The sequence below is a fragment of the Parasteatoda tepidariorum genome, chromosome 4 (assembly GCF_982258835.1).
Source record: "Parasteatoda tepidariorum strain Cologne lab strain chromosome 4, Ptep-v5.0, whole genome shotgun sequence".
In the NCBI taxonomy this organism is placed as follows: Eukaryota; Metazoa; Arthropoda; class Arachnida; order Araneae; family Theridiidae; genus Parasteatoda; species Parasteatoda tepidariorum.
In genome coordinates, this window is record NC_141758.1 from 64902292 (window position 1) to 64928208 (window position 25917).

The 25917-nt window shown below is 31.2% G+C and overlaps 3 protein-coding genes across 3 annotated transcripts; 1 reads left to right on the top strand and 2 right to left on the bottom strand.

The window, feature by feature from the left end:
- The first annotated feature begins 124 nt into the window (after window positions 1-124).
- Window positions 125-17196, top strand: DENR (density-regulated protein). The gene is made up of 7 exons (XM_016058168.4): window positions 125-433; window positions 2162-2272; window positions 6921-6940; window positions 7201-7288; window positions 14089-14256; window positions 15884-16023; window positions 17073-17196. Exons 2-7 carry the CDS (start codon window positions 2176-2178, stop codon window positions 17115-17117), a joined length of 558 nt encoding a protein of 185 aa, XP_015913654.1. The 5' UTR covers window positions 125-433; window positions 2162-2175; the 3' UTR covers window positions 17118-17196.
- A 724-nt stretch (window positions 17197-17920) lies between these two features.
- Window positions 17921-25847, bottom strand: LOC107444089 (uncharacterized). The gene is made up of 2 exons (XM_016058170.3): window positions 25735-25847; window positions 17921-18906 (listed from the first exon to the last, which is right to left on the bottom strand). The coding sequence occupies exon 2, from the start codon at window positions 18827-18829 to the stop codon at window positions 17987-17989; it is 843 nt and encodes a 280-aa protein (XP_015913656.1). The 5' UTR covers window positions 18830-18906; window positions 25735-25847; the 3' UTR covers window positions 17921-17986.
- LOC107444088 (zinc finger HIT domain-containing protein 2) lies at window positions 23222-25711 on the bottom strand. Its single transcript, XM_016058169.4, has one exon. It carries the CDS (start codon window positions 25554-25556, stop codon window positions 24411-24413), a length of 1146 nt encoding a protein of 381 aa, XP_015913655.1. The 5' UTR covers window positions 25557-25711; the 3' UTR covers window positions 23222-24410.
- Window positions 25848-25917: the final 70 nt, after the last annotated feature.

The window sequence follows — 25917 nt, forward strand, 5'->3', positions numbered from 1 at the left end:
GTCTTTCTACTTCTTACAAACACGTGTTAAATAACCATCAAAACAGTAAAGAAAACAAATTCAAAGCGGAACAGGAAATGCGACATAAATAAGAAGAGTTGCATCCTTACTTGTGGGAATGTGAATAAAACCAATCCATATCCTGGTAAATCAATTTTAACCAATCATAATGTAGAAAGGTTAAGAAAGGTGAAATTTTGACGAATGAAATCAAAGAAGAATACAGTATTTACTACTTACAATTTGTTATGTTTGCAAAACTTTCGTTAAAATCGTGAAAAGTTTTAGACTCAGAAAAACGACTTAACTAACGCCTGAACTTCTACCTTATATCAATCAGAACTTTTTTTAGGTAGAAAACCGATCAATCTATCAATTAAAACAGAAGCTCTGACTGATTCTATTTATGGTCAATTTAAATTCTGCCGCATAGGTATTTAAAATTATATAAAAGAAATAGAGATATTTCTTAAAATTTATAAACAAATTCGTTTATCATTACTATTTTAAATTGTTTTCATAATACTTGTTTGATTTACAATGCTCTTTAATGAATAAATTTCTGATACTAATGTTTTGTCTCAGGTTTTATACCATATTCCAATTTATTTTGTTGTCTTGTTCAATAGGATACCTTTAAAATCCAGCATCCTATCAAGTTTCATTTATTTCCTGCTATAATTTATTGCTACCTTATGATTGTTACTTTTAAAAAAAAAGTTGCTGATAGCGTTATATTTTGTTTATGTGATCGTAAATAATATACGATTATTATAGTCTATTTTCTGGTAGTTTAAATTATTTGTAAGCTAGTTTAGAATGAAATCTTGCAATACTTATGAAGGTAGTTTCATAATAAATATGAAAAAATTCCTTTAAAGTGACTCTTACTCTGATATCCTTATAAAAAATACTTATTTCCAATGATTTTACTTATAAATATTTTTAGCAATAACTTTCAAAAAGTCTCTCTTTACCAGAAAACCATTTTTTTTTTTTATCATGTTATGTACTTAATGAAGTCTTCAATTTCTGAGCAGTAGTTAGCCACTATTTCAAATACTCTATAAAAGAGTATTACTTTAATGTCTACCAATATTTTCTAATTGTTGTTATTTGAAGTAATCAATAGAACTGTCTAATAACTACCTATTAGATGATAAATAAGAATTAAATTTCAACAATTCTTGATATCTGAAGAAAAACATGTGTTAAATACAGTTCACATTAAATTATATGATTTGATTTTATTGCACAGGGTATAATAATAATTTTTTATATTATTTGATATAACAAGAAAGTCACTGCCAAAGCTATGTTTTCGCTGGAGCTGGAGTTTTCTAGTAATTTTATTGTATCCCACAGAATTCAAGAGATCTGCAGCATTGTAACAGCATTACATGTTAGCTTAGTTGCTGCAAAATGACTAAATTGAAATAATTTGGCATTAAAATAATTTAAGATCAAATATGAAGGAGGATTTACTAGTTTCCAATTCCTTTCTTGAGAATAAACAAATGACACAACTGTTTTTACTGTTATTTTCTGTGTGAGCTCGTTATTATTTTTTAATGCTCCTTTTTATAGAATAAAAAAAATTCATATTAAAATTTTAAATTCTGAACAGTGCTTAAATATACAGTAAATTTGCCGGAATCTTACCTGAACCGAAGCTTTATCTTCTGGCAGCAGAACTAGTGTATTGAAAATTTTGCGGCTCTGGGTCCCTGCAACTCATAATTTCCTACACTTATGTAGCTGATACTGTACCACAAAAAGAGTTTTTAATGCCAGACCAGTTGGCGCAGAAAAAAGAGGCGGGCCGAATTTGGTCTAGAGAAAGACCTTTTGGTTTAAAAAACAAAAAATTGAAAAACACTAGCAAAAAAAAGATTAGCCTGTAAAAAAACTTCTTGAGAAGGCCAAACCTGGGCTGTCGAGCCATTCATTATGATAAATAGCTGATAGCTTTTTCTCTAACCAAGAAGTTTGTAATTAAACCATTATTTTGTGGAAGCAAAATACTGTTTTGAAAGAATGTTGAATCTTGATATTCTTATATAACAATTATGCTACATAGGATTTCATCAAAATTAACTATTGTTTAATTATCTTATTATTAATATATTAATTTTTCTAAATAATTCATAAAAAATTTCAGATTAACTGATAAATATGGCTGGTGATTCAGCATCCAACATTGAAGTGGAAGGTTTACCGATAGGACCTAAATCTGGCGTTAAATATCCAATGGAAGTAACATATTGTGGAGGTAATTTTTTAAAATTTATTTGTTGTATTTATATGTTATTCAAAAAGTATTTAAATTATCACAAAGATAAGTATTTTTATCTAAAAAGCATTAAAAGACTCTAAAAATTGAAATTTTTTAGTTTTAATTATTTCAATTAAAGGGAATATAATATTCCCTCCAAGCTTTTTTTTAGACTATAACTGGAAAGATTTTGTTTTTTCAAATGTTGGTTATACAAAAGATCCTAACATTACTTAAAAAATAATTTCACCCAATTAATGAAAATGTAGTCAACTATACTAATAAAGTGTTTGAATTCTAATTTGATAATGATTGCAGCCTATTCACAGTTGTGTTTTGGTTGTATGGTGTCCACAGTTTTTATAATCTTTTGTTATTAATACATAGTTTAATGTAATGGACTTTTTTTATGCAAAATTTCACGTTTTGGTTAAATGGTGCCGACAGTATTTATAACCTTTTGTTATATATATTCGTACCTGCCAAGTCTCCTGTTTTTTAACAAAGACTCCCGTGTTTTACGACTATCTGCAGTTTTCCTGTATGTTCTCAAATTTCCCCATATTTGTAAGAAATTGGCGAAAAAATATCTGCGGATGGCAAAAATACTTCTCTTATTCCTCAACAGATTGTGCTATTGCCTGCACTGCAGTATGTTGAGTGTCAATAAAGTAAGAGCGAGTCTCAATGGCTCAGGGCATAGAGGGTTCACCTTCCAATAAGGTGAACTGGGATTTGATCCCGACAATGGCTGGTCAATATGAATTCCGCATCCGGCTTGCACCGACCACAGTGTTGATGTGAAATATCCTCAGTGGTAATCCCCTTGCCGTCAGGCTAACAGTGGAGGGTTCTCATGGTCCTCTCCATGTAATGCAAATGCGGGTTAGTTCCATCAAAAAAGTCCTCCACTAAGGCAAATTTCTCCCAATACTCGATCCAGGAGGTCCCTTGTCTTCTAGATGGGGTTCAAAATTACAAGGCTACGGAGTTGGACGTTAGTAGTCGTAAACCCAAAAATTGGGTCGGTTGTTCAACGACGGTTATAAAATAAAATAAAGTAAGAACCGCAATGGCTCAGGGGATAAAGCGTTCACCTTCCAATAATGTGATCAGGGATCGAAGGCTGGTAGATACAAATCTGCATCCGGCTTGCACGGACCACAGTGCTGACATGAAATATCCTCAGTGGTAGATGGATCATGGGTTAGAGTCCCTTTGCCGTCAAGCTAGCATTAGAAAGTTTACGTAGTCTTCCTCTCCATGTAACACAAAGGTGGGTTAGTTTCATCAAAAAGTCCTCCTCAAAGGCAAATTTCTCTTCCAATATTTGATCCAGGAGTTCCCTCGTCTTTTAGATTGGGTTCAAAATTACAAGGCTACGGAGTTGAACATTAGTAGTCGTAAACCCAAAAATTGGGTCGGTTGTTCAACGACGGTTATAAAATAAAATAAAGTAAGAACCGCAATGGCTCAGGGGATAAAGCGTTCACCTTCCAATAATGTGATCAGGGATCGAAGGCTGGTAGATACAAATCTGCATCCGGCTTGCACGGACCACAGTGCTGACATGAAATATCCTCAGTGGTAGATGGATCGTGGGTTAGAGTCCCTTTGCCGTCAAGCTAGCATTAGAAAGTTTACGTAGTCTTCCTCTCCATGTAACACAAAGGTGGGTTAGTTTCATCAAAAAGTCCTCCTCAAAGGCAAATTTCTCTTCCAATATTTGATCCAGGAGTTCCCTCGTCTTTTAGATTGGGTTCAAAATTACAAGGCTACGGAGTTGATCATTAGTAGTCGTAAACCAAAAAAATTGGGTCGGCTGTTCAATGAGGGTTATAAAATTAAAATAAATAGTTAAAGTAAAAATATCCTTAGTGGTAGATGGATCATTGGTTAGAATCCACTTGCCATCAAGCTAGCCATGGGACGTTTTCGTGGTTTTATTCCATCCATGTGGATTAATTCCATCAAAAAGTCCTTCACGAAGACGAATTTCTCCCAATACATGATCAGGAGTTTCTTTGTCTTCTGAATATGGTTTTAAAATTACAGGGCTACAGAGTTAAATATTAGTATTCATAAACTCAAAAAATTGGCTCGGCTGTTCAGCAACGGTTGTAAAATGAAATAGTTTAAATAATCATAAATAATAACGCCCAGCGGATGGGCGGTAGCGCTTCGCCCTGCAGTGCCACAGGTCCCTGGTTCGATCCTCGGGCCGGGCAGGGTTGACTCAGCCTTCCATCCCTTCAGTGGGTCGATAAATGAGTACCAAGCATGCTTGGGAACTAAACACTGGGGGTTCCGCGTTCGGCTGACCACCTGACCGGAACATCTGCTTCTGCACCCCAGAGCCCAAAGTCAAGAAAACTGAGATGGGCACAGTAGGCCTTGGCCCTCTAGGGCTGTTGCACCGCTGAGTTGAGTAATTATAAATAATAGTTTAAAAAATCTGTTTTAGATTAAGATTTATATGCATATTTTTTACCTCGCTAAATGTAAGTGGTTACATCATTTTCAATTTCTCTTTTTGACTTACATGATTATGCATGATGTAAAACTTTACAAGTAGCCTAAAAAATGTCGCTAATTAAATCTCCTTTATTTTATTTCTCCAATGTTGGCAGGCATGTAAATGCGGGTACTAGGTCTCTAATTATTTTTTATATGGTCCTGCAGTGGGCTGATCATGAAGACACTGTTCCCAGTAGAACATCCAAGTCAAGCATCACTGGCTGCGGTCTGTAATTGGGTGGGTGACCACTTTGATCAGTCTGCATAGATACTGAATGTGCACGATATCAGTCCTTGTTAAACTTTTTTGTCGTAAAGTGCTTGACTTCATACACATGTCCTCGGGCTACTAAAATCAGAGGAGCCACGCCCTATGCAGAGGATCAAAGTTCTGATAACATGTCCTTGACCGTCACCAATAGCCCATTTTGCAGCTCTAGTGCGACATAAATAAAAGTACCTAATTTATATATTTAAATTTTTTTATATACTTATAGTAATAATTTAAAATCTAATAGTATGTATTGAAATAGATCAATAGTATGTAGTTGAAAATCTGAATGTATAATAGTGAACAATTTCAAAGAAATTGTTTAAAATATGTTAATAAGTCCTCGTTCCTCATATTTAATAAATTCAGGGCTCTCGACAACAAAAAAGTTAAGAGGTCATTTCTTTTTTTCCTTTCCTTCCAGACGCGGATTCGTACCTAGGTTAGTAAAACCCTTACCCCTATAACCTGCGTCTGGCAACTTCTTCCAGCCAACCTCAATCAATTATTTAAAGTTTCAAAAGAAAGGAGTTAAGAGGTCAATGAAATTTGATGAATTTTTGTGACTGTTGCTGCTCGAAATCATTATCATATCTAATAATTTCCCCTGAGGGAGAATTTTTTCGAGCTCTCTAGCACTAATATCTTTCTGTAAGATAATTTTAATAGTAACAAACATATATGGTATTAATTTAAAATAACAAAAGCACTGTGATTACAAAAAGAAATGTTATAATTTTTTTTACTTGAACAAGTAATAATTTTTTATTCTAATATTATGGGTGATACTCTCGCATTTCGTTGAGGGGTACACAAATTATTCCCTTCTTCGCATTTTATAAATAATCATCACAATAAAAAAAATAATTATAAATCATAGAATCCATAGTAGTAATTGAGAAAAAAAATCACTCGAATCGGGCTCCTCAAATGCATGTTTTGTTTTGAGATTAGGTTGTTTTAATAAATAATATCGCATAAAAAAATATCTGATTTAAAAACTATGAAGAAATCAACAGCAATAACTGCCACAAATTCGATAGAATTATTGCCTTAAGGTGTAAATACTGAAATGCACCTTTCGAATTTTCCATGTTTGAAATATACCGGGATATTTAAAATCCTGGTGAAAATCAGTATCAATAACTGCCAAAAATATAATCGAAACATTGCACCAATTTACGATTCTATTGGCTTGGCGTAAATTGAATGCATCAAAAAGTGATTATTTCAATGCATGATTCAAATATTAGGTGTACATTTCTGTAGAAAATAAAAGTATTTTTTTTTACTTTTCAAAAAAAAAATCTTTCTATAAGAAGTCTGTATCATTCTGCGATAATGTCACCGTATCGCTGCGATTCTGCCACAAGCATAATTTCATTTAATGTATTATAAACAAGAGATTTACTCCTTTTAAGTGTTGAATGATTTTATGCTAGATTATCCTTCCATTCTAACTTTTATGATTTAAATTTGATTTGTATATTTTAGTGCCATTCTGTTTTTAAATCCTTTAAAGTATAATATTTTACAAAGCGTACTATTATTTTATGTTATAAAGCTTAAATAAATATAAAAAAAAACTGTTGAAAATTTGGAAAAAGACAAACAAAAAAAATTTATAGCTTTATTGCAAGTGATCAAATATATAATGTGACGTATACCTACTCTTTGTCCTTCTCCCACTCAGAACATGCAATTAGAAAAATGTAGAATGTTTAACAATATCCTTTGTAAGATATTTAAAACAACTTTTTTGGTATGATTATTGAAATTCTACTAATTAATAAAATCATTGCTTTAATTAAAATATTTTTCTTATTAAATTTTAATATACATTTTCTTTTGTTTCAGAATGTTCTATGCCTTTAGAAGTATGTATTATTTTTTACTACTTCTGAATTTTTTATGAATTTGATGGTTATAATTCCCAATTATTAAACTATTAGATTTGTAAACTAACCCTAAAATTATAGTAGCCTCTATTTAATGTTACCACATCAATCTCTGTGTGTTTTAATTTAAGTTAGTAACTGAGTTCAGATTATCTCTCAGTAAAATGATTTGTATAAAAAGAGTAACCATACCTATACATTATATTTACCTCATTTATTTATTTTTCTACTTTTAACAGTACTGTGAATTTTATCCAAATTACGACAAATGTAAAGAATGGCTTCAGAAGAATTTGCCTGATGTCTTTGAACAGAAAATGAAACTAGGTAATAGTAAAGTTATTAATAAATTTGTAGAGATTACTGTTTTATTCTTTAAGTACAGTGGAAAGTCGCGTATCCGGAATCGGCGGGACTTTCCGAAGTCCGGATAATCGATTTTTCCGTATAATAGACCCCCAAGGTAAACAGAGATTAAAATGATCTGAATCTAAGAAGCAGAAATTAAATAACATTATTTTTCGGGCAATAATGTTTTAGTATTAGAATGATATCTAATCAATCAAAAACAAAGTACTTAAAAAATAATAATTATTGCTATTATAAAAATAAATATAGGAAACTAAAAAAATTTACAGTTATGAAAATATTAATTGCTCTCTCCGCCATTTTGAACTAGAACGTTTCAAGCAAGAAGGGGAAATTCCCGTCATTCATTCATTAAGGTGGGTAGGTGAAGAAGCAAAATTCATTTCCTTCTTACTTGTCATTCAAGTTGAAGGGGGGGAAGTGACAAGTTCTTATTTTCTCTCCTGTCATTGGCTATCAATCAAGCATAAAGGCGTGGCATGCTGATTGGGTTCTCTTTATTTTTTCTTGTGTGACTAAAGGGGATTCCCCCTCCACTTTAACGTTTGCTGTGTTTACCCTTTTTCACAGTACTTCTTTCCCTAACACTTTATCAAAAAGGTTCCAGGAAATGCCTCTTTTACTAGCCAGCTGCACAGGAAAGAAGGGGGGAGGGGACTCAATTGTGCTCTTTTAAAAACAAAGCTCCCCCCCCCCCTTTCCTGCATTCCAGAGGAGGAGCGTTACTAACGGTACGGTCTTGGTAGATCTTCTGTTCTCTTTTCTGTTGATTTATGGGTTTAATGCAGTGGTCGCCAAAGTGGTCTATATAGACCCCCAGGGGTCTATTTAACAAAAGCGGGGGTCGATCTGAGACGGGGGCGAATGGGGGTCGATCCGAATCGGAAGGGTCGATTGTGGATCGAAAAAAAAAGTTCTCACTGCGCAAATCACACATACCTAATTAAGTATGTAAAATTCGTGAATTTTTATTTATAATTGACTCAATATCAGTTTCTTTATAAAACAAAAATTAATAAACGTATATTTATTGGGGTGAAACAAGTATTTACGTACCACCGCGCAGTGGCATGAACTCAGCGCAGTTTATAAGTCATATACAGATGTGAGTTTGTCCAAATGTCACGTGTGACGAGCATTGACATTACAAATGTAAATATCATACGCAGTTTCAGCTATCTTTGCAAACTGTGTTGAATATTTGCAGTGACATTATTAAAACTTTTATACAGGGTGTCCCAAAAGGTCGTTTACAAACTTAACATGCTGGTCTGTCATATCATGATGAACAAGATTTACATAGGAACTTGTGTCCGAAAATTAAAACTGCGACCGCTAGAGGGCGATTATTGCACGAAAACGGGAGAGTGGGAAAAACAATCATTTCAGGCGTGGACGTTGAAGGAGAAGGATGAATGAGTTTAGTTACGCAGAAATGGCCGACATGCATTACGTATACGGCGCCGCTGATGGAAATGGACGAGCCGCGGCACGGACGTACCTTGAGCTCTTCCCAAACAGACGTCAGCCAAGTCATGTTTTGTTTGGACGATTGCACCGCAGATTATGTGAATCAGGTGCTTCCGTAGCACGTAGCCACATCGGTCGAGAACGTGCTACACGCACACCTGCCGTAGAGGAAACCGTGCTACAAGAGTATGCCATCAACCCGCAAAGAAGTCTCCGAGAAGGCGAACGTGTCTTGGGTGTAACTCGTTCCACCATAATGCGCATACTGCACGATGACATGCAACACCCTTACCACTTCCAAAAAGTACAGCCATTGTGCGCTGACCAATATCCCAAACGCATTGCATTCTCACCCTGGTATTTGCAACAGCGGGTCGCACAGCCAGGTTTTCTATCATGGATTTTGTTTTCTGATGAATCCTGCTTTACACGGGATGGTGTCGTGAACCTGCACAACATGCACGTATGGGCGCATGAAAACCCAAGATGTACACGTGCCCATGCACATCAACAATGTTTCAGCGTAAACGTTTGGGCTGGTATTATCGGTGACATGTTGATTGGCCCTTACCTTCTACCTTAACGCCTCGACGGAAATACCTATCACATTTTTTAGAAAGAGTTTTGCCGGATCTGATGGGTGACGTTCCAGCCGCTACACGCCGAAACATCTGGTTTCAGCATGATGGAGCGCCTGCCCACTTTAGCTACGCTGTTCGAGAATACCTCGATAGGATTTATCCTAATCGCTGGATCGGTAGAGGCGGACCAGTCCCATGGCCACCGCGATCCCCCGACCTGACACCCCTGGATTTCTACCTGTTGGGACACATGAAGTCCATAGTGTACGAGACACCTGTAACATCGGACATGGATCTTATCGCCAGGATCGCGGAAGCGGCAGCACGTGTCCGTGACACTCCTGGCCAATTTGAACGGGTTCGTGAATCCATGCGCCGACGCTGTGAAACGTGCATTGTGGCGAATGGAAGGAATTTTGAGCATTTGCTGTGATGTAATGATGTTTTATAATAAAAATCATATTAACACCGCTATCGATATCATTTTTTTACTCCTCATCCAAACCTGCACTTATCGCCCTCTAGCGGCCTCAGTTTTAATTTTCGGACACAAGTTCCTATGTAAATCTTGTTCATCATGATATAACAGACCAGCATGTTAAATTTGTAAACGATCTTTTGGGACACCCTGTAGTTTTGGATAATTAGTTATTGTTTTGATAAAACCATTTGTTTGGTTTAGATATCAATTTTAATTATCAATGCACAAAAAAGAAGGTAAGCATTAATAATATGGATTAGTACAGCCCGCAACAAAACTACAGATACGAAAATTACAAAAATTACAAAATTTACCAATTTTGACGAAAATTAAAATTGACCAATTTTGAACCCAATATAGCGAACCTCGCAAAAAAACACCAGGCACACCCATCTCATTGATCAAGAAGCAGTAAACCATTAGTTACTTTACTTACTATATCTACTTATGCATAATTACTTATTATTTAATAATAAGGTATTTAAATTTCAATATTAATATATTTTTCATAAAACTGTTGTTACACAATGCACTATTACTTTAATAAATGTTTAAAATCATAAAATAAATGTACAAACACAGTATCTAATAGAGTTTTATTTTAATTAACAGAAAATTACTTTTGTGGGGGTCGATGGAGATTTCGAAAAATTATATAGGGGTCGATGATCAAAAAAGTTTGGCGACCCCTGGTTTAATGCATAGATCACTAGAAGCTAAGAAAGGAAAAAACCTGTCAAAATACTTTTTTTTTTTTTAAGAGAGTGGGGAAGATGAAGAAATGTTTGTTTATTTTGATTGTAAAAAAGTGTCCGGGAAATTGACCCTTCCGGAAAAGGGACGTCCGGATATGGGACGTTACACTGTAATTTGATTGTTTTAAAAAACTGATAATTTTAGTTATTCAGACCATTCTAATTTTAACTGCTTAGTTATTTCCATCAGTGTATTGAGTATGATTCTACCTAATCTTGCTTTTAGGTTAGTTCATACATTTTTGATGCTGCTTTTGTTACATACCTAACCTTATTAATATAATATGCATTTCATTAAAAAAAGTTTTTAGCGTCGTCATAAGAAATATTTTTTGTGAAAAAGTTTAGGCAACTATCTACATTTTAAAACCAGATTCAGAGCCTGTTAATTAGTACTCATAAATCATTTTAAGAATCAATATAAAAATCATTAATGCTACATTTAAGATATACCCCGAGAACAATGGTTAATTTTCAATATTACTTTTATTTGACAATAGTCATATTCAATACATTAGTCATTTACTTTTTCCAAAAAAAACCAGCTGATAAATTATTAAGATAACACTTGGTTATACAAAAGATATATGAATCAAAAATAATTAAATAATACTTGGAGTGAAGATAATTATTAAAAAAGTTGTGCACATGGGAAAAAATGTGCACATGGAAAAAAAAAGATTCTAATTAATTATTGCGTTCTCATTACTTACCAGATCAATATTAGAAATATTTTTAAAAAATTTATAAAAGTAGTTTACATTTTGGCGACATCTGAAATCGTGGGTGGATCCACCGCTACTGACCTACAGCTTCTTCACGTACAGCTCTCGCTTCGGACTCCTAGGAAAGAGAGGGGGGAAATAATCTTCTCTGCGCTCGGTACGTGAAGCTGCCTACTAAATGTTGTTGATTGATCTAACATGTTGCTATTTCACGCTTTAGTTGTCGAACGGGTGTTCAACGCTTGCATACGTCAGAGGGGGAGAAGTTTCTCTAAAATGTAAACGTTAACTATCCACTCCAGGCAAAATTATTCTCTCACTCTATTACTAATAATATAAAAAGTTTGTCCTTCATTACCACATATTATTTTTAGTCTGTGAGGTTTGGAAACTAGTCGCATATATGGCCTGTCGTTATAACACAACTATGGAACTACCCACCGACGTGTCAATATCAGAAGAATCTACTATTGTAAAAACTCGACTATTAGAATTGCAAAGTATTGGGTATGCCAAAATTTAGGACGCTTTAATAAATATAAATATCGTTTTTAATTTTTTGGTTGCGCTTATGCAATGCCAAAAATCTCAGTTTTTCATTGTATTGTATTTATTGGAAAGTTGTTGTTCCACTGAAAAAATGCTGATAAAAATAAAGGTGTCTTAGGAATATCGACTTAGAATATCATAAAAATAGAGGGGAAAAGCTTGTAATATTTATCCAAAAGAAATAATAAATAGGCTGATTAAGAGCTAATAAATAAATAAAATTGTAAATTTGAAAAACAAAATTGTGCTTAATCTTAAAAACAAAATATTCCAGCTAAAAATCCCCTTTTTTTACCGTATTTCTAAGGAAAAGTGACGATAAGAGTTTTTTTTTTAAAAAATCTATCTTAAATACAGAAGTTTATAAACAAAGCAAATGGAAAACAGAAAAAGAATTCATTCTCAATCCTTAAGAAACGCATTAGTTGTAAATAACTTACATTTTGGGGCCGAGATAGCCTGTTTGGTAGGGCACTGGGCCTATCTCCAAGAGGTCGTGGGTTCGATCCCCACCAGACGAAGACTCCCCGTGTAGTAAATGGTGACTGATGCTCGTTAAATCTGTCAAGCCTCTGGGGGTACTGATCCTAGAGTTTCCTTGTCTTCTGGATTGTTTAAAATTACAAGGCTACTGAGTTGAACATTAGTAGCCGTAAACGCAAAATTGGGTCGGCTGTTCACCGCGGGTTATGAAATGAAATAAAAATAACTTAAGCATTATTTATATCCGTGTTTACTTTTGGGTGTTTGACTTATTTAACAGTTTCAGTTACTGGGGTGAATTTTTTTTTATAACTTGATTCTTTAATACAGTACAGAACCCGATATCCGGAAATCGGAAAACCAAAAAACCAGATCGAAATTCGGTAAATTTTACCACCATTTTTTTAAAAAAAGATTTTTTTCCTCAAGATTTTAGGATTTTTCTTTCTTTTTTGAAAGATGTTTACCTTACCATCATTTTAGAAATAATCATTAGTGTATTACTTCATCGTTTTTTCTTCTTTTTAAGATTATTTCTAAATATATATTTTTTTTGTTGAATTTAACAATAAAAAAAAACGACTTATTGTAGCTATTCAGAAAACCAGAAAAATCTGTTATCGGAATAGCAATGATCCCGATCGTTCCGGATAATCGGTTCCCTGCTGTAATGTGAAATCTTGTATAAGGTTTTCCAATTATAAGAATAATAACATAGCAGGATTTTTAGTTAAAAGTTTAAAATACTCAAAGCACTTATTCTTTATTTTTATTGCTTTGTTTGTTAGAATTTTTAATAATTGTTTAGATTCTAGTTATGAAAGCTATGTAGTGAACATTCCCATGCAATAGAGGAATAAATAATTAGTATAATCTGCTTACTTAATAACAAATTTTGAATCTTAAGTGTTGGGTTCTGGGTGATATATAAATTCACTTCCTATACCTACTATTGCAATATTGCAGGTGTTTGAAGTCATACTTGCACATGAAAATGTGACCTATATAACAGTAATAAAAATTGTTTCTGTAACATAAATCAATTTATATTTTATTCAAAGTTTATTAAAAAACAAGTTTTGACAGATATTGAAGAAAATTGACAATTTTCATTGTTATGATTTTAATATTGTCATAGATATATTGTACTACAGTGACCCCCAGATCAGCTGTTACCCCCAGATCAGATAAAATCAGCTGTTTTTTAAAATCATATTGACAAGAACAGAATCATTTTAATGTCGAAACATGCTAAAACAATCCTTTAATAAAATCATTATCATTTTGTAAAGTCAAATTTTTGTTTGGCATGCGTTATAAAATTGAAAAACTCTTTCACTTGTAGAATTTTCAATTTTCTCAAGTTTAGAAAAATGTGCACTCATTCAGTAAAGTCAATATCTTCTTTAGATGTCTAAAAAACGCTTTGAAACCATAATGAATCTTAAAATTCAAAGTTTGATAAACAAGCAAATATGCTAATATTTAAAAACCCTTTAATAAATTAAAATTTTTAGTTCATATTTAATTTATATTTTAAATGTTAATTCATTAAATAACTAGACACTTACTCACTTTATAAAAACAAGTATTCTGAGAATGAACCTAATTTTAATGTGTGGTTGTCACTGTACAAATAATTAAAAAAAGTGTTATTTTGGTTAGCATTTGGTTTAAATTTTTAAAAAACTCATTCATTTTTTCTTCTAAGCAGATTCTGAACCATCTCAAGGGGATGAGGAGAAAAAAAGGCAAAAGAGAGGAGGCAAAGGTATGATGAAAGCAAAGAAAAAGACTGAAAAGGAGAAAAAGATCTGCCTCTCGAGAGCACCACGTGGAAAGAAAAAATTTGTGACAGTCATAACTGGACTTAAAACATTTGGTAAATTATAATTCTCAGATGTTAAAAAATGAAGGATGATTTTTTTTTCGTTATTTTTCAACTGCTGCATTTTTAAAGTAAATTTAAACTGTGACTTATTTTATGTTCAAAAAATGATGAAAAATTATGTTTTTTAAAAAAATAGCATTAGTACTACTTCTAGAAACTTAAATTTATGCAAACACTGCAGATTGCAATAATATTTCATATAAAAAAATTTAATTGGCCTGTAGTGAGTTTTCTTTTATTATCATTTCAATTAAACAGTTTTTATTTCATAATACAGAATTCTATTCCATAATGAAATTAAAGTTATAAATTTTTTTAAAATCAATATTTCTAATCTTCAAGCTAAACTGAATCTAAAGATATATGTAAACAAGTCTATACTCTGTTAAGCAAAAATAGACAAAGAAACTTAACATTTAATATAATTTTATAACCAACGTTGAACAGCCAATCTGATTCTGAGTTCTCGACCATCAATGCTCAGCTTCATATCCTTGTAATTTTGAACCCAATCCAGAAAACAAATGAACTCCTAGATCAAGCATTAGGGCAAACTAGCCTTTGTCGAAGACTTTGTGGAACTAACCCGCATCTGAGTCACACATAGAGAAAGACCACAGACCCTCCCATGGTAAGCCTGACAGCAAAGGGAATATAACCCATGTCTACCACTTACGACATTTTACGCCAACACTGTCGTCGGTGCGAGTTGGGAGAACGAGCAACAGCTGGGATCAGAACCCAGGTCACTCTATTGGGAAACTAGCGATCTATCCCTTGAGCCACCGCTGCTCCAATCTGACATTTTATATCATATTTTATAACTGTCCTTGAACAGCCGACCCAAGTTTGGGTTTACAACTGCTAATGTTCGACCCTGTAGCCTTGTAATTTTGAACCAATCCAGAAGACAAGGAAACTCCTAGATCAGTACCCCTGAGGAATGATTTGTTATGGGAACATGGAGGACTTTGTGACTCGGCAGATTTAACGCGCATCAGTCACCATTTATTACACGAGGAGTCTTAGGCAGCCAGGGATCGAACCCAGCTCCAGGCTCTAATACAGGAACCCAGTGCCATACCAACCAGGCTATCCCAGCCCCTCAATCTGACATTTGGCATTATCTTTGGCTAATTGGCACCAAGGTTATGACAAGTGGTCTATCAAGTTATTCTGACTAGTGGTCAATAATGAAAATCTCCGACTCAGTGAGAAACCAGCAAAAGCAGGTAATTTTGGCTATAAACAGCAAACCTCTTTGTTTGTTTACGCTATCAGTTAGAGTTCATAACATAAGAGTTCATTATAGTTCATAACAAGATTATGTGTGCCCATTTTTACACCTTCAAATTAAACTAAAATTTTGGTTATTAATTTTGAATATTTTTAAATAAAAAATAACGGAGTAAAATAAAGATTTTGAAATTCCTCTTCAAAATGTCATATTTAGCACAATAACCCTTGGTGGGCTTTCTTCTTAGCAGTTCTCTTTGTCTCCAAAATATATAGTATGTACTTTATTTTAAATTAAATATAAAATTAAGTTCCATTAAAAGATTTTGGAATTAACTATGTATTTCTTTTATTAAAAATTAAATATTAAAACAATTTTCAGACATAGATTTAAAAGATGCAGCAAAGTTCTTTTCACATAAATTTTCCTGTGGATCCTCAGTGACTGGTGATGATGAGATTGTTATACAAGGTGATGTAAAAGATGAATTGTTTGACATTATTACAGAACAATGGCCTGAAGTAAGTTATACCATAAAGAATTGCAATACAAATTTATTTTGAATGTATTTTAATGATAATATATTCAATAACTTTTAAGTTATCGTAAATTTGTGTTGAAATACAGTGCTCTCTCATAAGTGTGACTGTTTTAGTCTCCTGCACTTCCTTGTATATTAATTAATGCAAAGTACTAGGCTCAATGCTTTCTTTCCAAAGGATACTTTTAAACTGTTTTTTGTTTGATTAAATTTTTCAATTATTTCGTGATGTAAATACTATTTATTTTTACTAATAGTCAAATTAATTTTCAAGCTTATTTTTTTAATCTGAAAGTTTCAAACAAAAAAAAAAATATTCAGCTGAAACTCTAGGAGTGAATGTATATTATGTAATTTTGTTTTTAAGTACAGAATATAAGGAAATTTTTGGACCATTAGATGTATTATGTGACCGAAGATGCGTAAATAATAATTAGTGTTAAAAACTTAACACTACGTAAGTTTTTACATATGTTTTTTTTTTAGGCTTTTTCAATTTTCAACTGTTTTATTTTTTTAAAGCTGTGTAACTTCATATATATATTATTTACATGGGATTTTTAAATTAAAATGCATTTAAAATATTTTTAAAATGAATTTTTAAGTATAATAAAATAAAACTTTTTTAATAAAACTGCTTTTTTATTTTTCTGAATTAAATATCAAAAGTATTTGGAAAATTTCAAACATTGCAACTTTTTACTTACTTTATTTTTTTAAATAGTCATCATTGTCTGATAAGATTTTAAATATGCATTCAGTAAATTTTTTCCTTTTTATACATAAATTTATGGTTATTAAATAAAAAAAATTACTAGTTGGGAAGCATTAATTTTGTTCATTTGTGATGTTGATGTGTTTTATGAGTTTAGTTTTTTTTCCATAAATTTTCTGAGTAATGTTTATTTTTATTTAATGTTAACATTCAACCATACGAGAGCTTAAAAAACTATTCTTGACTTTGATTCAGTAAAGTGACTTTTTTATTTTGTTCCTGTAATTATTCTAAGCTACTTTTTTTCTTCCTAGATTGATGAAGACATGATTGATGTCTTAGATGATAAATCACGGTGATCAAATTGCTGTTTAGAACTGATAAATAAAATTGTACTTTTTATGTAAAGTTTTGTATAATAAAAATGCTCTGAAGTAATTTCCTTTCAAAGTTATTTAAAAACAAAACAAAAAAACTCATTGAATAGTGGTTTTTAGAATTACCCAAATCATCTCTTTACTGCTAAACAAGTTTCATCTTAAAACTATGATCCTCATTAATTTATTCCACCCTTCTATAAAAAATTTATTTTCTAAAACATAACATGTTTTGTTCATTTATGGATTCAATTATTAAATATTTAATCAATAACAAACTAAAAAACAATTTAAGGAAAGATTCTACATATTTGATGAAATACCTACAAGTACGTGTGTGCATCTGCTGAACTGGGTTCGGTGAGATTATTGCACTCTCATGTGCGCCTCTGCTGCATTTTGCAAGATATTCTCAATTTCAGGCTTCATTTTCCACCCTCTGGTGTCCAACCGGAAAATATCTTGATCATTTTATAATGGCTAATATAATTTTTAAAAAAAAAAAGAGTTTTTCTGAAACTAGTTATTTTATCATGATCATGTATAGTCTCTGAAAATTATTTTGCATTTTATTAATGTATATAGTGCTTAAAAATATCTTTTTAAGTGCTTATTTTTTGTTGAAAGATTTGGCTATGCACCCTGAAAAAATTCTTGAGAGGGAGATTTTCAATTAATAGTATATTTAATCAATAAAAAATTTAAAAAATCCAATTTTAAGCAAAATATTAATATGAATATTTATTATTTTTTAATTATTATATGAATGCAAAAAAAACGTCTGATAATGTTTATGCAACTTTATTAATAATTATACATAACATCATAAATCTGTTATTTACACAGTATGATTAGTCTTTAGACTTCGTTTTTTTGTGTGTTTTCAACGCATCTTGCTTCACAAATTCTCCTTTTCTTTTACCTTTAATAAAAACTCCTGTTAACCAGTTTCCATACACACAGCCGGTATCCAGACCTGTAGCATGTGAATAGCACTGCAACATTCGCTTGGCATCATGTCCAAAATATACATGTTGTGGACCTCTCCAAAGTGATGCCCACGGTTCTCCTTCCTTTGGATTTTTGGTCGCCAAAAGACCACCATCCCAGAAATAATCTGATACAATTATATTCCTCATTACAACCATATCCATGATATCATTACTCTCCAATGGCATTCCAGGTAAAAGTCCCGCATGGACTATAATGGTATTCAACGATGGTAGAGAAATAGTATAAGGTAGTTCCACTAGATATCGAACCTCATCCATTCTTAAATCATTGATCCAGGCGTTTTCTGGACTCAGTTTGTAATTAGGGTTTTTTGACTCAAAATATTCTCGTAGGACAACTTCGTCGTGATTGCCCCTAACTGAAACCATAGATGTAGAATTCATCAATAAATTCAGAACTTCTTTACTTTTGGGTCCTTTATTCACCAGATCTCCAACAAAGATCTTCAGGACAGAATCTTCTTCAGCATTAGCTTTTTTTAACAGTAATTTAAGTTCGTCATAGCATCCATGCACATCTCCAATGACTAGTATCTCCTCAAATTCTTCAAGCCAGGCAGGGTCTACAGATCTGTGAAACGCTTGAGGTAAAGGTAAACCAAAGGCATGAGTATGGTAAGAGTGAGGTTTTGGAATCAATTTGCCAATGCTGTTTAAAAAGCATGCAATTAAGGATACCATGATGGGGATAATAAATTAACTACTGCTAAACTATCTTCTTCTAAAAACGATCTATAAAAATCCTTATTCATCCATTCCTGAAAAATAAATGCATAATATTAAAATCTCAAAAATGCTCATTATTTTGCAAGAATTACATAGGTTTTATTTTTACCATTTTTCTTTTATCTCAGAACTTACATGAACTCAGTTTCAAGTATAAGGAATATAAGCCTTAACAAGTATATGTTACCCCAACTGTATGCATGTAACAAAGATAAAAATGTGTCTTTCAACTCTTTATGAAGAGTTAATTCAATCAAATGTATACTAAGTAAATTTCTAAATTTAAGTAACAAAACAATCATTTAATTGAAAAACCTTTATTTTTAGTGCTTATTGTATTATTGAAATAAATTAATGTATATTAAATGAAAATTAATGGTATGTATTTATCTTTACTAAAACTAAATATTTAAAAAATTTATCAAAAATAAAAACGTATGACTATTTTCTTGAAGTCTTAATAAGGTGAATTGGGTTCGAATTTGAATAACTGATGGAACATATATTCAGACAAAAGCTATATTTTAGGTAAATTAGGTGATATGACATTGATAAAATAAATAGTATCAGTCAAATTTTTAATAAAAAAAGATAAATCCTTTAGATTAACATAACTGTATGATACAGGATCCCCCATTAATTGATACTTTAAAACCTCATAAAAATTGAAGGAATTTTATATGCTTAAATTGTATACATCATTTCACAATGACGATTTTTGTTTTCTTTAAAAAATTAGTTCAGTAAAAACTAATCCGGTTTTTCCGAAATAATCATATTAGTGCCCTTTTAAAGTTCAAAGTGTCGTTGAATTTCACTTGGGTAAATTAAGGTCCCAAACTCAGATCTTGTCACCTTTTTGTTTATTTCCTCCATCTGTTTTTACATCTTACACAGTTTTTATCTTGGATGAGTATATCAAAACAAATCCACCATGTAGTACTACATTCCACTATACCAATTACTAATTTTCTGCCTTTAAGAATAAAAAAACTAATTCGGTTTTTTTCGAAATATTCATATATTTTTCGAAATATTCAATATTCATATCGAAATATTCATTCGGTTTTATTCGAAATGTTCCCTTAAAAGTTCTAAGTGTCGTTCAACTCAGATCTTTTGACCTTTTTGTTTATTTTCTCCATCTGTTCTTGAATCTTACTCAGTTTTTATTTTAGATGAATTTATCAAAACCACCATAACATTCAACTATACCAATTACTCATCTTCTGCGTCTCTGCATATGTCAAGTCACTAAAACCATTTATACCCGAGAGCTAAACTGAATTATAATAGCAAGAAATTTTCTTTCAATTTACTAAGACAGATTTCTAACTTTTAAGCCAATAATTAATAATAATAAAAAATTCATATAAGTTCACTGTGCAATTATAAGGCATAAAATATATACAATATCTGAGAATTTATTTAATATTAAAGCTTACATTCTGGATTTTTAAAGTACTTTTCAAATTACAGCTAAATGAATTTTGAGACATGTAATGAGTACTAAGTATAGTTTATTTTGTTTGATTATTAATGTCAAATTAGAGCTACATTAATGAACTATTAGCAAATGATCTGGGATTCATGTACAGGATTGAATGACAATGATTTAAAAAAAGAATATTGCCTGAACTTACACAATTTAGATTGGGAGAATAGAATTTTAATTTATGGAAACAATAAAACAACTAACTCAATTTAGATTGGAAGAATAGAATTTTAATTTATGAAAACTAACTACTCAATTTAGATTGGAAGAAAAGAATTTTAATTAATGGGAACAATAAAACAATGCACACAGTTCCTCTCCTTCAACTACTTAAGATACTTTTTAAATAATTAACCGATTCAGCATTGCACCCTCTTATAGAAAATGAACCATGAGCATTTCCCATTTGAAGGAGATACTAACATTTTGGAGCTACGTCTATAATTCTTTACAAGACATACACTGTACATAAGCTGTATTAATTAAAATGTTCAACCATTCAGTTTGTTGACAATATTAAACATGAGATAAAATCCTATTTTGCATTGATGGAATAATCGTTCTCAAATTCTGGAGCTTGGGAAACATAATTATCCTAGTCTTTTAAATTGTTCAGGACAGCGTTCTTAGTTTCCATTCGTAAAATAAGATGATCTGGTATTGTGCTGTTATCTAGAAGAAATTCAGGAAACCTGCAAGATACCTATCTGAGAACAATACTATGGAGCAGTTAGATATAAAAATGTAAAAAACTGTGACTTTACTAAAATTGCGTCAAGCCCTTCAATTTTAAATGATATCTTTAATCAGCATTTTTTGCAGCCAAGCTAAATAATTCAGCCCATTTATTTAAAATGAACTTAAAATTTAACATCCATGTGTATAAGATTTTTTTTTTTTTACGTTTCATATAATCAAAAAGTATTTATAGTTCTAGATTAAATAAATGATAAAGTGTGACTTTGAATGCATTCGTGTTAAAAATGCCACTATTTGTTTCAAAAAAATTTACTACATTACTTACATCAGAATAATAACATTGAATTTTTAAGTAATTTGTATCATGTTCGACCTCACAGTTACTAAATAATCTCAGAAAAAGTTTTTTTTCTTTGATGTCATAATTTAGGCTTCACTTTACATCAATACCAATACGCATACCTACCTTTTACATTAATTTCCAGACAATGCTCTGATTGTTAGATAGATAAAAGATTTATAGTAGGTACCAATTTAGTGGGAGATGTATCTAATTTCTTGCTCTTAAACTAAATTAAATTTTCTGTGGAAATTTCTTAGAATCAACTATATGAGAAATCTTTTTCCTCTTGTCTTAGTCTAACAACCAATCAAACTCTCTACCTATCCACAAATAAAATTTTATACCACATTTAGTTTTTAGGGTAAGTACAAAGTATAATGCATACATAAACTTAAAACCATGATCTAAAAAAAAATCTAGTAACATAACATGATCTTCAATTTTTAAAGATGTAGGAACATTGGCAATTTTATTAATTAGTATTAGTCTTAAAATTAAAATCTTGGCTCCATGTGCTTCTAGTCTGAAGACCAGGATTGAAAAGTTATTGACAATTGATGATTTTTTCTGGTTTTAACCATGGTTTTATATGTCATGTCAAAAACCCAAAATTTTAGCGTAAGGATAATTATTGGCTATTATAAACAGGAAGTATTTATAAATCAGGGGTCTGTCTAGGTTTTTCTGAGAGGTACCTATTTTGTGAAAATTTAGACATAATTTGTGAAAAATTTATATTTAAAAATCAACACAAAAATATGGATTTATCGTTTCTTAAGGGATACAAAATTGAAACTTTAAGAAAAAATATTTTGTGAAACTACCGTTTTTCCTAAGATTGAATTTGTGAAACTACCGTTTTCCCTAAAGTTGAATTTGTGAAGGTACCGCTAAACGGTAGTAAATTCGGCCTGGACCCTGTAAATAAACTTATAAAATTACAAGTGATCAATCAATTATGTTCTTGAATTATTTTGATAAACTCTCTTTTTGTTTTGACAATTACTGTCAAAAACCCAACTTTTGATGTAGAAAATATTACATCAATATAAATGAAAATGTGTAAAATTGAAATTTATCCAACCTGTTAAATTATTCGAAATAAAAAAATGAAAACAATCAGTAAATAAAAAAAAACAACATTTTATTAGATGTAAAATCAATTTTCATTAAATCCCATTTTAACTTGAAGCATGCAATTACAAAAAAATAAAAGTTTTTTACATCTTTCAAGTGCATTTTTCAGTATTGCATGAATAAGATCGAAATTCCAAACTATTCTTTCTATTGATGCTGAGCTGCATTGTCTAGAAAGAAAATGCACTAAACCTATGATAACATGCAACTAGTAAATTTATAGGTACTAATAACTGTACAAAATATTAATAGTAATTTAAATAAACCCTTGAATTGAAGATTGAAAAAATTAACTCATTTAAGCAAACATTTATATTTTTATAATTAGTTCACAATGCAGTGAACCAATTATTTATTAACATAATTAAAATTAGATCACATTAAAAGTTATCGCACAAACATTAAAAGTGGTTGTAAATAGAGGTGATAGCTACATAGAGGTGGTCTTTCCTGGAGGATTCATTGTGTGTTACTTGATTCTAATAAAATGTCTCCAAAGAAAAAACAAAAAATTGCCCCAGATTTTTGTTGGACTTCGACAGTTTATGACACTTTTTGACAGGTTTTTGATGCATCATGTAAAACCCAGCCCTGCTGACCGAATTTCTAGCAAAAATAAATTTAGTTTACTTCAAGATATTTAAAAAACATTTTAGAAAAATGAAACAGTAAACTAATTAAATTCATTTTATTTTTAAACAACTGTAACATTTACATCTTAAATTTTCAATAAACTCAAAGAAAAATTGAGAGGAACAAAAATTTAAAAACAATTTTATTTAGCTAAGTTGAGTTGATTTGTTTTAGGTATGAATTATTTCTTCATGAGCACTGATCAGATTTTTGAATTATATACAAAATACATATAAAATATTAAAAAATAATACTACACATATATAAGACATTTATCATGCTATTTTAAACTGAATGTAAACTAATACCAATGAGAAAAAATTGCTGCAATTGATAAAATTAGTCAAAATGCATCCATATTTCAAAGATATTAATAAATATGTTAAAGAAAAGAAAAAAAGAACATATTAAGCTTTTCAACAGTAAAGTTCAAAAATCAAAACTACAAATAAACAATTTATTAGTCTAAAAATCAAATCAGCAAAAAATGTCTCATGTGCTTAGAAGAAGAAAATTTTCACCATAACAATTAACAGTTTTGTTTTCTTTATGAAAATGGTTTATAAATTTAGTGAAATATAATTAAGAGATATCTCAGTATTATAAGAATGAAATCATATTTCTGTTCACATATCTCAATGAATTAATTTAAAATTTCTTAGTAATTTAAAGTTCATGAATGATGTATAAATAAATATTATATTATATTTTAAAACTGCAATTTGTGGTATTTTCAAGGTACAGTACATTTTAAAACGAGAGCATGTAAGATAAATTTTTAGAATGTGTAAATTTAAATTTTCAATAAGTTTTGATATTCGAAGTGTTGTTTCATATTATACTACACTTACAAGCAAAATAAAATTAAACATAAAATCGCACATTATATGAAGTCAATATTAAGCTTTATCAACAATTTTAGTGAGGAAATTTGTGAAATTAATGGATAAAAATTTATGCCTCTTCAATGGCACTATAAATACTAAGCAACAAACATACAAAGGAAAGAAATTTATAATAATTTCTGCATTTGAATAGACAAAAAAAAAATAATTTTATTACAATTAATGTTCCTTCAAATTAACACCAAAATGAATCATATTACAATAAAGCAAGTCAATTCTTCTTTCTCAACTTTTAACACAGAAAAATTGGATGAACAAGTTATTTAGTTTTATTTACATAACCTAAACCAATGTAATAAACAAATCATTGGTTTGAAATTATGATTAGTTCACTTCCTCAATAAGAGGTTTGCCTATGTCTACTTTTAAAACCTTTTCTTCACTTATAGAGCTAGTACTTTCAGGCATAAGATCTGGCAACATCAACAATAACAAATCAGATGAAATACCAGAGAAGGCTGTTTCAAATTCTGAACTCCATGCAATGAAATATTCTATCTTTTTTATTAACAATGTTAGTTTTTTTCTCATTGCTTTATCCTGGTCTTTTTTACTCTGACACAAGCTTTTATAGTCATTAAAAATTAATTTAATATCATGCAGTGCACATAAAACAAAAGTCGATGATCTGGCATTACTTGGACCAAGCATGATATTGCTAACATCATTCACAATACTTTTCACAAAAGAGATGGGAACATCTAATTGTTGATCCATAATTAGTCTTATAGAATCCTGCACCGATTCATCTAAAGTTGAGTAATTCTTTCCTTCAGATAAAACAGGGCTTAAAACAAATAAGAGATCGACTACTTCTGCCAGGAAGTCTCTCAATTCACAATTGAAAAAACGGCATAAGAATGCATATGCATAAAGAATGTTAATCAAATTTAAAGGTATGCATTCTGAGGGCTTAGCAGATGTCATTTCTGAAAGCTTTTTAAAATTTAAAGGGAATGGAGGCCTTTCTGCAACGTCATCATTAGTTTCACTTGAATCCGATTCAAAATCAGAAACCAGGTTCAAAATTTGAGATGTCCACCAAGGTTGCTTCAGTGAAACAATTGATTCAAGTTTGTTTTTATCTTTGATAAATGATTCAAACTCAGACTTTTCGTCTGCATTGAGCTTCTCCCAAATATCATGCTCATTAATTGAGTTTAAATTCAAGTCCGCAAACCGCTCTTCAATAGGAGAAGCAACAGATTCATTGCGTAAATCCGGATTTAATTCATCTTTTTCGAAATTTTGGATAATTCGTCTCATATTCTCTTCCTCTTCTTGACGAACACGTTCGTCTCTGAGAGTTTGTTCGACCCATTCTTGGAAGAACAATTCAACGCACCCGTCATGTTCACGATTTTTATAACAGTATGATGAACAATATTTGCAACTGCATCGTGGGCAAGTATATATACCACTTCCTATACCGCAAAAACGGCATTTTTGGGCTACTTTAGATAAACTCATATTGTTTTACCAAACTAGTCTACCGTGTTTATGAACACTTACAACAACTCATTTCATTAAAAAATATAACATCTTAAAAAAATACAACAACTACAATAAAAACCACATAAAAAGGTATAATTTCATAAATTACAAAGTCAAAAGAAAAGTGAATTGAAATTATAGGCAATTCACTAACCTGTTAGCGCTCAAACAAAAAGATAAACAAGAAGTCCGTCCAGCAGAATTCAGTTTATGCGGATAAGGTCACAGTGAAGAAAGTACACTTTTCCTTCCATAAAGAATTCCAGAGACGACGATTGATGGTGCATGCAGTGAGAACGGTGCTTTATACTGTTTGAAAAACTGGCAACGGCATTAA

What these genes read in the sequence shown, in the direction of transcription:
- DENR (XM_016058168.4), top strand. Translation starts at nt 2,176, where the DNA reads ATGGCTGGTGATTCAGCATCCAACATTGAAGTGGAAGGTTTACCGATA. An exon ending in AATGTTCTATGCCTTTAGAA is followed by an intron (nt 6,941 to 7,200) that starts GTATGTATTATT and finishes TACTTTTAACAG; the next exon opens with TACTGTGAATTTTATCCAAA. An exon ending in TGAACAGAAAATGAAACTAG is followed by an intron (nt 7,289 to 14,088) that starts GTAATAGTAAAG and finishes TCTTCTAAGCAG; the next exon opens with ATTCTGAACCATCTCAAGGG.
- LOC107444089 (XM_016058170.3), bottom strand. Translation starts at nt 18,829, where the DNA reads ATGGTATCCTTAATTGCATGCTTTTTAAACAGCATTGGCAAATTGATT.
- LOC107444088 (XM_016058169.4), bottom strand. Translation starts at nt 25,556, where the DNA reads ATGAGTTTATCTAAAGTAGCCCAAAAATGCCGTTTTTGCGGTATAGGA.